The 14,026-nt window shown below is 40.5% G+C and overlaps 1 protein-coding gene across 1 annotated transcript in view; it reads right to left on the bottom strand.

The window, feature by feature from the left end:
• pdgfrb (platelet-derived growth factor receptor, beta polypeptide) overlaps positions 1–14,026 on the bottom strand; it is a 105,217-nt gene that overhangs the window by 57,831 nt on the left and 33,360 nt on the right. The window contains exon 2 of the mRNA XM_060915204.1: positions 2,766–2,839. Coding sequence (XP_060771187.1) covers positions 2,766–2,814 — 49 coding nt within the window. The 5' untranslated portion in view covers positions 2,815–2,839. The remainder of the gene's footprint in view (positions 1–2,765; positions 2,840–14,026) is intronic.

The following is a 14,026-nucleotide window of genomic DNA, read 5'->3' on the forward strand; positions in this document are numbered from 1 at the left end:
AATTTGAAACTTGTGTTTTTAAGCACTTTTTTGTTTACCACATAATTCTATACAGTATATGTGCCGTATGTTATTTCATAGTTTTGATGTCTTCAGTATTATTATAGATAGATAGATAGATAGATAGATAGATAGATAGATAGATAGATAGATAGATAGATAGATAGATAGATAATAAAAATGTGTCAGACTGTAACTACCATCATGTATACGGTACTAGTCAAAAGATTGGACACACTCACTCATAGTACTGAGTAAGCATGGCCAAACTTTCAACTGGTATGATACAGTAGTGCTTGAAAGTTTGTGAACCCTTTAGAATTTTCTATATTTCTGCATAAATATGACCCAAAACATCCTCAGATTTTCACACAAGTCCTAAAAGTAGATAAAGAGAACCCAGTTAAACAAATTAGACAAAAATATGATACTTGATCATTTATTTATTGAGGAAAATGATCCAATATTACATATCTGTGACTGGCAAAAGTATGTGAACCTCTAGGATTAGCAGTTAATTTGAAGGTGAAATTAGAGTCCGGTGTTTTCAATCAATTGGATGACAAATCAGGTGCGAGTGGGCACCCTGTTTTATTTAAAGAACAGGGATCTATCAAAGTCTGATCTTCACAACACATGTGAAGATGTATCATGGCACGAACAAAGGAGATTTCTGAGGACCTCAGAAAAAGCGTTGTTGATGCTCATCAGGCTGGAAAAGGTTACAAAACCATCTCTAAAAAGTTTGGACTCCACCAATCCACAGTCAGACAGATTGTGTACAAATGGAGGAAATTCAAGACCATTGTTACCCTCCCCAGGAGTGGTCAACCAACAAAGATCACTCCAAGAGCAAGGCGTGTAATAGTTGGCGAGGTCACAAAGGGCCCCAGGGTAACTTCTAAGCAACTGAAGGCCTCTCTCACATTGGCTAATTTTAATGTTCATGAGTCCACCATCAGGAGAACACTGAACAACAATGGTGTTCATGACAGGGTTGCAAGGAGAAAGCCACTGCTCTCCAAAAAAACTTGCTGCTTGTCTGCAGTTTGCTAAAGATCACATGGACAAGCCAGAAGGCTATTGGAAAAATGTTTTGTGGATGGCTGAGACCAAAATTGAACAATTTGGTTTAAATGAGAAGCGTTATGTTTGGAGAAAGAAAAACACTGCATTCCAGCATAAGAACCTTATCCCATCTGTGAAACATGGTGGTGGTAGTATCGTGTTTTGGGCCTGTTTTGCTGCATCTGGGCCAGGATGGCTTGCCATCATTGATGGAGCAATGAATTCTGAATTATACCAGGGAATTCTAAAGGAAAATGTCAGGACATCTGTCCACGAACTGAATTTCAAGAGAAGGTGGGTCATGCAGCAAGACAACGACCCTAAGCACACAAGTCGTTCTCCCAAAGAATGGTTAAAGAAGAATAAAGTTCATGTTTTGGAATGGCCAAGTCAAAGTCCTGACCTTAATCCAATCAAAATGTTGTGGAAGGACCTGAAGTGAGCAGTTCATGTGAGGAAACCCACCAACATCCCAGAGTTGAAGCTGTTCTGTATGGAGGAATGGGCTAAAATTCCTCCAAGCCGGTGTGCAGGACTGATCAACAGACACCGGAAACATTTAGTTGCAGTTATTGCTGCACAAGGGGGTCACACCAGATACTGAAAGCAAAGGTTCACATACTTTTGCCACTCACAGATATGTAATATTGGATCATTTTCCTCAATAAATAAATGACCAAGTATAATATTTTTGTCTCATTTGTTTAACTGGGTTTTCTTTATCTACTTTTAGGACTTGTGTGAAAATCTGAGGATGTTTTATGCCATATTTTTGCAGAAATATAGAAAATTCTAAAGGGTTCACAAACTTTTAAGCACCACTGTACATGCTGTCAAATCCAATGAGTGCTGTCAAACAAACACTTTTTTTTAATGTTGGCACAGAGCCGCTACCAGCTGTAGTCTGTTACCAGATGTTTTGGAACTTTCAGCATCACTGAATTAATTATCTAAGTGGGCATATGTAAGTTTTTACCGCTGTATATATAATTTTGACCCTGCATTTCAGAAAACCCCAAATAAATAAAAACTTTGTGCATGGGATAAAAAAAATATATATATGTTAAAGATATATATTGTACAATCATTCTGCCATGGAAAAAGAAGATTTCAAACAAATCACTTAAAGCCCAATATTGCCATGATGATGACATTTCTGTCCCTGTATGTAAACTTCTGACCATTACATTTTCTCATCTCATTATCTCTAGCCGCTTTATCCTGTTCTACAGGGTCGCAGGCAAGCTGGAGCCTATCCCAGCTGACTACAGGCGAAAGGTGGGGTACATCCTGGACAAGTCGCCAGGTCATCACAGGGCTGACACATAGACACAGACAACCATTCACACTCACATTCACACCTACAGTCAATTTAGAGTCACCAGTTAACCTAACCTGCATGTCTTTGGACTGTGGGGGAAACCGGAGCACCCGGAGGAAACCCACGCGGACACGGGGAGAACATGCAAACTCCGCACAGAAAGACCCAGACCTTCTTGCTGTGAGATGACAGCGCTAACCACTACACCACCGTGCCGCCCCCATTGCATTATATGGAATATTTTCTGAATTCAACACTCTATTGTAGGATTCTAGAAAAACAACAACAACAAAATATTTAGGGTGCTAAGAGTTCAGTTCTTTCATAAAGCATACTTTCTGAGTCTTGCTATTTGAGTCCATGTTTAGTCTCTTACCTGTAATTAAGGGTGTCAGTGGGAAAAGGCTGATATGGACTCTCTGCATATTGGCAGATTGGTGTCGTCTTTTTCTGTTGACAGAGGGAAAAAAAACAATTCAGCCTCCGCCAGCAAAAAGAACCATGAAAAACCAAAAGAACAGCACTTCCTGAATGGCTCAGAGAGTGTCATCCTCCCTAAAGGGAGGTATTTATTCTTAATAGTACACCAATATTCTAACAGCAGTGTAACATCATCAGCAAAAATCTGAATTTCCAAATGGTTCTCATTTTCTTCCTTTTTTCATCAACTCCCCAAATGATTCTGTGCTGATCCAAACAGACATATGAGCACTCAGAGTATGTTGGGAAACACGAAGTCCAATTTTCACTCCACACATAGGACTGTGTTCAGTCAGTTTTTTACTGTCACATTGTTTTTCATCTCTCTAGCATGAATGGACAGCACTGTGTACTGATCAATAATGTCACCTCCAAAAACCTCCTGAAAGTTATCTTCAGCCGGAATTAAATGTATGAAGCTAAGGAAAGATGATAGATCGACAGGTTTACGTCAACACAGGACACCAATTGAATGAGTTGCCTTGTTCATTCAGAGTAAAGATGGAACTAGTCATCCTGAGAAAGCTTGGGTGCATCATTCAACACCTCTTTAAAGAAATAAACACTCATGTTTTCTGTAAACAGGTGATTAGAATGACAACAATGATCCTGTCCTTGTTTAGATTTATTTAAAGGTCACTGATAGGGAGTGGTCAAAGGTTAAAGGTCAGGATGTGTGTCAGTAAGTAAATTAAGCATTACAGAGACAAAAGAAGGTCAAATGCCAGAATACTATTGGAGGTACGTTGATGATGCCATAGTAATAATGCCTAATAAAATGGAAGCCTCTAAATTTCTGGATGTCCTAAATTGTTCCCACACCTCTTTAAAGATCACCATGGAAATTAAGAAAGACAGCATGCTTCCCTTTCTCGGCTTACAACTTCTCAGTAAGTCCTGTCACATCAAAACAAAAGCATACCTCAAGCCAACAAACACCAGGCTCCTTCTACACTATGAAAGTCACACTGACGGCAGTTATAAACGTGGCTTATTTAAAACAATGCTGGACAGAGCCTATCAACTATCATCCTCATGGTCCTATTTTAATGATGAATGTGACCGTTTAAAGAAAGTGTTCCTACGTCTGAAGTACCCATAAACCTTAATTGACACCATCAAAGGATTTGCTGATTCTAAACTTTGTAAACATCCGGGTACACTGGAAATTAAAGAACCGGACAAAAGCATCAGAATCACCATACCATTCAAGGACCAATGTTCAGCTAACATCGTCAGAAGGAGGTTACAGGACTTGGGTAACAAGATAAATATTAGAATCCAACCTGTATTCGTGAGCCACAAACTCAACAATGCACGAAAGTTGCAAGAAGAAAAAATACTGATCATGAATCAGCAACGGGTGGTGTATAGTTTCAAATGTGACTCTTGTCATGAGAGTTATATAGGTTACTAGCAGGTTACCCGGCGTTGCCCAGGTTTTGCAAAATTCTGGGTTGCCCCAGACTTCTTTGTCAAATTTGTTGAAGATCCATTGAGAAATGGTGACATTAACCCAAGACAAACAAAAATCCAAACATCCACCATCCAGGGGCCCACCAGGGACCCCCTGGGGCCCAAATATGGAATTTCTGAGTTCTGCCAAATTGTGGCTATCTCCTCTACCTACATGCCAAGTTGAGTGAAGATCTGTCAAAAAAGTTGCAAGAGGAAAAAACACTGATCATAAATCAGCAACAGGTGGTGTATAGTTTCAAATGTGACTCTTGTCATGAGAGTTATATAGGTTACTAGCAGGTTACCCGCCGTTGCCCGGGTTTTGCAAAATTCTGGGTTGCCCCCAGACTTAAATGTCAAATTTGTTGAAAAAATGTCAAGAGATGATGTTAACCCAAGACAAACAAAAATCCAAACATCCACCACCCAGGGACCCACCAGGGACCCCCTGGGGCCCAAATATGGAATTTCTGAGTTCTGCCAAATTGTGTCTATTTCCTCTACCTACGTGCCAAGTTTAGTGAAGATCTGTCTAGAGTTTGTGTTGATAAATATAACGTGAAAGGCATTGAGGGAGGGGGTGGATGGATGTTGTGCCCCCCAGGGAACTCCCTGGGGCCAATACATGAATTTTGTTTATATCTCCAAAATTCGGGGTCATCCCTGGACTGATTTGCCAAATTTGGTGAAAATCAGTTGAGAAATGGCGACGTTAGCTCAAGACAAACAAACAAAGAAACAAACTTTGCCACTTATTATATAGATACCTGTAGACACTTGCATGAGCGTATTGAAGAGCACAAAGGCATGTCTTCAAGCATCGGTAAACACTATAGGACGGCACATGGGATTGCACCTAAAGACATTAATAAGAACTTTGTTGTCTTGAGAAAGTGTCAGAGTAAATTCCACTGCTTATTGTATGAAATGCTTGACATTAGAGAAAGAAGACCAACTCTCAACATGCCACCAGACTCCCTATGGGCCAAACGTATTGTTTAGCATTATGCTAATCAAGCCATATATGTTTTGACATTGACTTAGCTTACAAACATGTGCTTGATAATAGTGTCCGAGCGACACCAAGCTCAGGCAAGCTCTTTTCCTTGATTTTTATTATACTTTGTTCTTTTAAATATTTACTTCTAAAATTGTGAACAATAACCTCACCCATAATCCTGAGTTGATGTTTTTGTTGTTGTTGGTATTGTTGTTGTTTAAACTTCTTTTTCATCATTTTACATGTGCATATGTTGCAATGAGCTTAAACCCTTTTATGCCATGTCTACCCAGTGAGAGCAATGCAGCAGCACTTTTGGTTTGTCCAGCTCTCTCACCTCCTTGTCTGTACACTCTGCTCAAATAGATCAGCTTCCAAAACATTCATGCCAACACTGCCACCATGCTTATCTCATCTCATCTCATTATCTGTAGCCGCTTTATCCTTCTACAGGGTCGCAGGCAAACTGGAGTCTATCCCAGCTGACTACGGGCGAAAGACGGGGTACACCCTGGACAAGTCGCCAGGTCATCACAGGGCTGACACATAGACACAGACAACCATTCACACTCACATTCACACCTACGCTCAATTTAGAGTCACCAGTTAACCTAACCTGCATGTCTTTGGACTGTGGGGGAAACTGGAGCACCCGGAGGAAACCCACGCGGACACGGGGAGAACATGCAAACTCCGCACAGAAAGGCCCTCGCCGGCCACGGGGCTCGAACCCAGGACCTTCTTGCTGTGAGGCGACAGCGCTAACCACTATACCACCGTGCCGCTCCACCATGCTTATCATGTCATAAATTGGTAATTAGCTGAGCTGAGTCTTTGCTCCACCTCAGCACAACTTCTTGAACTCAGTTGTAGTTGTGCTAGCTACAGTGGTGCTTGAAAGTTTGTGAACCCTTTAGAATTTTCTATATTTCTGCATAAATATGACCTAAAACATCTTCAGATTTTCACACAAGTCCTAAAAGTAGATAAAGAGAACCCAGGTAAACAAATGAGACAAAAATATTATACTTGGTCATTTATTTATTGAGGAAAATGATCCGATATTACATATCTGTGAGTGGCAAAAGTATGTGAACCTCTAGGATTAGCAGTTAATTTGAAGGTGAAATTAGAGTCAGGTGTTTTCAATCAATGGGATGACAGTCAGGTGTGAGTGGGCACCCTGTTTTATTTAAAGAACAGGGATCTATCAAAGTCTGATCTTCACAACACATGTTTGTGGAAGTGTATCATGGCACGAACAAAGGAGATTCCTGAGGACCTCAGAAAAAGTGTTGTTGATGCTCATCAGGCTGGAAAAGGTTACAAAACCATCTCTAAAGTGTTTGGACTCCACCAATCCACAGTCAGACAGATTGTGTACAAATGGAGGAAATTCAAGACAATTGTTACCCTCCCCAGGAGTGGTCGACCAACAAAGATCACTCCAAGAGCGAGGTGTGTAATAGTCGGTGAGGTCACAAAGGAACCCAGGGTAACTTCTAAGCAACTGAAGGCCTCTCTCACATTGGCTAATGTTATTGTTCATGAGTCCACCATCAGGAGAACACTGAACAACAATGGTGTGCATGGCAGGGTTGCAAGGAGAAAGCCACTGCTCTCCAAAAAGAACATTGCTGCTCATCTGCAGTTTGCTAAAGATCACGTGGACAAGCCAGAAGGCTATTGGAAAAATGTTTTGTTGACGGATGAGACCAAAATACAACTTTTTGGTTTAAATGAAAAGCATTATGTTTGGAGAAAGGAAAACACTGCATTTCAGCAAAAGAACCTATCCCATCTGTGAAACATGGTGGTGGTAGTATCATGGTTTGGGTCTGTTTTGCTGCATCTGGGCCAGGACGGCTTGTCATCATTGATGGAACAATGAATTCTGAATTATACCAGCGAACTCTAAAGGAAAATGTCAGGACATCTGTCCATGAACTGAATCTGAAGAGAAGGTGGGTCATGCAGCAAGACAATGACCCTAAGCACATAAGTCGTTCTACCAAGGAATGGTTAAAGAAGAATAAAGTTAATGTTTTGGGATGGCCAAGTCAAAGTACTGACCTTGATCCAATCAAAATGTTGTGGAAGGACCTGAAGCGAGCAGTTCATGTGAGGAAACCCACCAACATCCCAAAGTTGAAGCTGTTCTGTATGGAGGAATGGGCTAAAATTCTTCTAAGGACTGATCAACAGTGACCGGAAATGTTTAGTTGCAGTTACTGCTGCACAAGGGGGTCACACCAGATACTGAAAGCAAAGGTTCACATACTTTTGCCACTCACAGATATGTAATATTGGATCATTTTCCTCAATAAATAAATGACCAAGTATAATATTTTTGTCTCATTTGTTTAACTGGGTTCTCTTTATCTACTTTTAGGACTTGTGTGAAAATCTGATGATGTTTTAGGTCATATTTATGCAGAAATATAGAAAATTCTAAAGGGTTCACAAACTTTCAAGCACCACTGTATGTGACATCAGCACGGCACACAACCACTAACCTCAGCACGGTGGTGTAGTGGTTAGCACTGTCGCCTCACAGCAAGAAGGTTCTGGGTTCGAGCCCAGCGGCTGACAGGGGTCTTTCTGTGTGGAGTTTGCATGTTCTCCCCGTGTCTGCATAGGTTTCCTCTGGGTGTTCCGATTTCCCCCACAGTCCAAAGACATGCAGTAGGTTAACGTGGGGCGGCCTTGGGCTGAAGTGCCCTTAAGCAAGGTACCTGACCCCTAACTGCTCCCCAGGCGCTGTAGTATGGCTGCTCACTGCTCTGGGTGTGTGTGTGTGTGTGTGTGTGTGTGTTCACTGCTTCAGATGGGTTAAATGCAGAGGATGAATCTCACTGTGCTTGAGTGTGCATGTGACAAATAAAGGCTTCTTCTTCTTCTTCTTCTTCTTCTTCTAACCAGATGGAAACTATACTACAAAACCAACCAGCACCCGAATCACATCACAAATATTTTAATAAAAACATCTTTAATGGGGTTCGGGGTGAAGTTTGCCTTCAAGCCTTCTAGATTTGTTATGAGTTTATAAGTGTGAGAGTAATAAGGAAGTAATCAGAAAAAGAAAGGTATGATTGCCGTGGGCGGAAAGAGATGAAACAATAAAGGGTGGGGGATTGATGAGGTCTGGAAATAGTTAGAGCCGAATCACAGGACTGGATGAGGGTGGGAAAAACAGCGAGGGTGGAAGAACTGGAGGAGGTGGAGGACAAAAAAAGTGGAGGAGGAATCATACGAAAAGGAGGCCAATGAAGAAAAGCCAAGTATTACGTCACGGAAATGTTCTTAACTTGTAACAGATACAGCAGTTTTTAAATTGCTATTTTTACAACAAAGTTGGCTATAAAGGCTAAAAAACTGTCCCACAGCTGACTCCTTGTCTGGATGTTGTAATGCATAAAAGAGATATGAGCACAATAAACCTCCTGAGCTAAGAGCTCAGTGTTCCTCAGTGGTGACTAAATAAGTGCTGCGGTAAAGAGTTCAGCAGGTTATTACTTCATGCATGTGTCTGGATGGCAATATATGATCCATAAATAACAGCACAGATGATAACTAATCATAATGTGATAACGTAGCCTCATAGTAATCTCATACTAAAAATAGAGAGGATTTATTCTTTGAATATATATTGCTGGATGAACTAATAAGCAGGGAGGCACCCAGGACAAGAACAGTCCACTTGTTTCTCATTGACTCGTGAACAAGTGACTTAATGGACTGGATTTATATTCTTTTCTTTCTTTTTAGGTAACCTACATTTTTAGCTCCCATTCATTGACTGCAGAAATGACTACAGTTCCCGACAGTGTTTCTGTTTGTTTAAACATTCTCATTAAAGGAAACTGACATAGTTGTACTGTCATTGCTAACAGTCTGATCACATCCTGTATTGCCCTCTGTAGGTACCTGGGCAGTCACTTTTCTGTTTTTTTTTTTTATTACATATGGCAGTAAATATTACATATCATTGCAGCCATCGTATGTTTTAATTCACTCTTTCCCATAGATCTCATAGCAGATATACTTTAGTCACTTTTACAATTACAACACAGCCAGTTCAGCAAACCTTGTGAATGAAGCCATCTGTGCCCCAATAAAGAACACTCATTCAAAGTCACTTAGATCTTTTCTACTTGCCATCTTTTGATTTTTTTTCCCCCCATTTTCTTCCTAATTTGGTCATTTGGCTATTGCCACCCCAGCACATGACAGCCAGCGAGGGCGGGGCAAACATGTGCTTCTTCCAAAAACATGCAGAGCCAACAAATACATCATTTTCAATTTTACTCTCTAGACTCCTGACTATGGATGGCTGCGGTATCAGGATTCAAACTTCTAATCTCCCAATAGGGCGAGTGCTTTTCTTTTCCGCCACTTGGCAGCCTTCTTCTTTCTATCTTGATCCAAAAATCAGGACAATTGGTCCTGCAGTGCTAGTCTCAGCATTTTTATACATGCTACAGGACAGAGTAGGATGTTAATTGCTTAATTGTGTCATGTACAACATTTTTCGTGAGACACTTAGTTTAGAACATATGTACTAAAGTAGTTGTGTTTCTTCACTGATTTCTTCAGAGTTTTCTTTCATAAGTCTGTATGCTTTAATTATTTTTTGATTACATATACAGCTCTGGAAAAAATTAAGAGACTACTTCAAATTTTTCTTAAAGGAGAACTGAAGTCATTTTTAAACTTGCTTTATTTATTAATTAAACGTGTTATTCAATTATGTTTTCGGTTTTAGTAACCTTATATCATGACTCGTATTGGCAACTATCCATCTATCCATCCATTATCTCTAGCCGCTTATCCTGTCCAACAGGGTCGCAGGCAAGCTGGAGCCTATCCCAGCTGACTATGGGCGAGAGGCGGGGTACACCCTGGACAAGTCGCCAAATCATCGCAGGGCTGACACAGAGACAAACAACCATTCACACTCACATTCACACCTACGGTCAATTTAGAGCCACCAATCAGCCTAACCTGCATGCCTTTGGACTGTGGAGGAAACCGGAGCACCCAGAGGAAACCCACGCAGACAAGCATGTAAACTCCACACAGAAAGGCCCTCATCGGCTGTTGGGCTCGAATCCAGGACCTTCTTGCTGTGAGGCGACAGTGCTAACCACTACACCACCGTGCTGGTATTAGCAACTAATTGCAATTAAATATTATACTTATTGGCCTATTCAGTTCTTAACCATGTTGAATTTAGTTTGTTTGGTCCACGGTAGGCATCACTTATCTGCACGATCTTCACGAGACTTGTGCGTGACTTCGAAACGTGAAGTATGAGCCAGGTGTCAGTGCCGCCATTTTGAAAACTGTTTTCCAAATGAAATATTGCACAAAAATGAGTTTAAATGACAATTACTGTCTACTTTTTTCCAACTTTCCTGATTGCTATCAAAACAAACAAAACTTCCAGCTTGATTACATTAGCATTTGAAAGAGGGTGCGCGCGTCTTTTGACAACGTTGGCAGACGCTGGTCACTTTGATTTCCGCTGTACATTTTACTTCCATCCTACGATGTCTCACACAGGTCTCAACGAATCTCGTTTACGGCCATCGCTTTGACATATGGACTGATATATTACATAGCATATTTCAAACACTCATAACTTGCTATAGCAGTGACAAAATAGCCATCAAAAATGCATTCCTATATTTAATAAAATGAGAGAAATAGAATTTTGATAATAAAAATGTTCCTTCAGTTCTCCTTTAAATCAGCATTTCTATGTATGGCAGCCATTTCATTCCACTATCTGAGCTGGAATTCCAACACAAACACACCTCATATGAGGTACTGATTAGGTGATCACCTGAACCAAATCTTATTTAATGAGGAAAAGTATGAAAACCACTGCTATGGTCATCACTATCCTCTTGCAGTAGGACCAGTTTGGGTGATAAAAACAGTGCTGATAGTACCTTAAATTTAATTAGAATACAAAAATATCTATTCATCGTGCTAAAAGTTAAAAACAAAAGTTTTAAGTGAGAAAAAGAAGGATTTAATTCTGGCTTTACTGGCAAAGGGATGCAGTGAGCATCAGGTTGCTTCCATCCTCAAAATTTCAAAGATGACAGTTCATAAGAACAAGGTCAAGCAGCAGACATTGGGGACAATAAAGTTACAGACTGGCAGAGGGTGAAAACGACTCTCCACTGACCGGGATGATCATCAACTCCTTTGAATGTCACTCAACAATCATAGGATGACATCAAGTGACCTGCAGAAAGAATGGCAAATGGCAGCTGCGGTTAGGTGCACGGCAAGGACGGTTCGAAACAGGCTCCACTGGGCAGGGATGAACTCCTACAAAGCTAGAAAAAAGCCCTTCATCACTGAGAAGCAAAGAAGAGCCAGGCTAAGGTTTGCTAAAGACCATAAGGATTGGACTGTAAAGGACTGGTGGAAGGTCATCTTCTCTGATGAGTCCACCATTCAGCTTTTCCCATCACCTGGTCATCTAATGGTTAGACAGAGACATCTAATGGTTAGACAAGCCATAATGTCTTGTACCCATTGTGAAATTTGGTGGAGGATTGATGATGATCTGGGAGTGCTTCAGCAAGGCTGGAATTGGGCAGATTTTTGTTTGTGAAGGACACATGAATCAAGCCATGTATGAGGTTATCCTGGAAGAAAATTTGCTTCCTTCTGCCCTGACAACGTTTCCTAACGCTGAGGATTGGGTTTTCCAGCAGGACAATGCTCCATGCCACACAGCCAGGTCAATCAAGGTGTGGATGGAGGACCATAAGATCAAGACCCTGAACATCTCCAGCCCAATCTCCAGACCTGAACCCCACTGAAAATCTGGAATGTGATCAAGAAGAAGATGGATGGTCACAAGCCATCAAAACAAAGCTGAGCTGATTGAATTTTTTTGGAGTGGCATAAAGTCACTCAAGAGCAACATGAAAGACTGGTGGAGAGCATGCCAAGACACATGAAAGCTCTAACTAAATGTCAGGGTTATTCCACCAAATATTGACTTCTGAACTCATCCTAAATTGAAACATTAGTATCGTGTTGTTTAACATTGAATATGATCTTGATTTCTATGCATTATTCAAGGTCTGAAAACACTTCATCTTTTTTGTTATTTTGACCAGTTGTCATTTTGATGCAATGAAATGCTCTAAGTGACAATATTTTCCTGTGGAATTTAGTGGAAATGTTGTCAGTAGTTCATGGAATAAAACAAAAATGTTCATGTTCTTCAAACACATACCTATAAATCGTAAAACCAGAGTAACTGACAATTTTGCAGTGGTCTCTTAATTTTTTTTCCAGAGCTGTATTTGTAGTTGAGATTCTTTGCTTCATCAAGCAGTTGTACTTTGTGTTGTACAGTTCTGCATAAAATCTTCCCCCATTGGGACACACTGAACAACAACTAAGCTTGATAGATCGAACCATTTTTCGTATGTACAGGCACCTCCCAATGACGTCTTTAGCTTTCACTAAGGACTAATTTGATCATTTGGACAAGGTATATAAAGACAAGTCTGTGCTTAAGCATTCTACTGGCTAACTTTCTCTTCTCACATTTAGGCTAGTTTTATAGCGTACTGTATTTTAGCTAGCTTGCAAGATTTCTTTATTATAAAGATATGGCTTTAGGCTAATAATACATTTTTCATTAGTTCAGGAAGACAAAAGGCACAAACATGAAGGCGAGCATATTGGAGAACTAATTTGCCTAGTGGTTTAGCTAATAAATCCATGATAGATTCACCCCTGGTTTAACCGTCAAATACACAGGAAATATTATGGGTTTTTATTAGCTTTTAAAATGAGATGAGACTGCATTTGGTCAAGAATGGAAACACCCACACACATCTCTCTAGGACTATTACCCATATGCTACTCTAGGATGTTCACTTCATAAAAAAACACTAACAGTCCCTAAGTCCCTCACTGGGGTTAAAAAACGTAGAAGGAAGTGAGACTTCTGTTGTAATTATATTGGGGGGGGGGGGGGGGTTTACAGGCCATGTTCCCAGAATAATACTGAGTTCCTTTCCCATGGTCTCTGATACACATGGGACAAGGCAGGGAGCATGTAGCTCTTTGGGGTCATGCTTACAGTAATGACAGCACCCGGGAACACTTAGCCTGGCGGGAAACCGTAAATCATCATCAGCATAATCACTAATGTTATGACTGATACCTCATTGTTAATTAAGCGTCCTTCTAATGTAAATCTGAATCAAAAAGGGAAGAAAAATGAAGATGTACAATGTAGAAGATTTTCCAGTGTACGGAAGTGACAAGAGTACAAAAAAAAGAAGGCAAATCAAAAATATTAAATATGAAAGCAGTCCATGTGGAATTCTGAACTTCAGCATCTATATTTGTTGTGGTGCAGAAAACCCAGCCACAGTCTCCTGGTGAAGTGGGTTTGGAGAAGGAGGGAGAAATGTTTGGATAAAAACAGATGAATAAGGTGGTATGTTCACTGCCAAGTGGTAAAGGCAAGGGAAGTGAAAAGCACTTTCAATGAATTCCTTTCAGAGAAAAAAAGAGAGAAAGAGAACAGTGATGAAAGAACAGAACAAAAAGAGAGTGCAATAGAGAAAAACAGAGGGGGAGAAAAAAAGTAGGAGAAACTTGAGGATATGATGCATGCATGATGCGGATTATAGGCCGAATTTGACGTC

Source organism: Neoarius graeffei, chromosome 2, assembly GCF_027579695.1.
Source record: "Neoarius graeffei isolate fNeoGra1 chromosome 2, fNeoGra1.pri, whole genome shotgun sequence".
Classification (NCBI taxonomy): domain Eukaryota; kingdom Metazoa; phylum Chordata; class Actinopteri; order Siluriformes; family Ariidae; genus Neoarius; species Neoarius graeffei.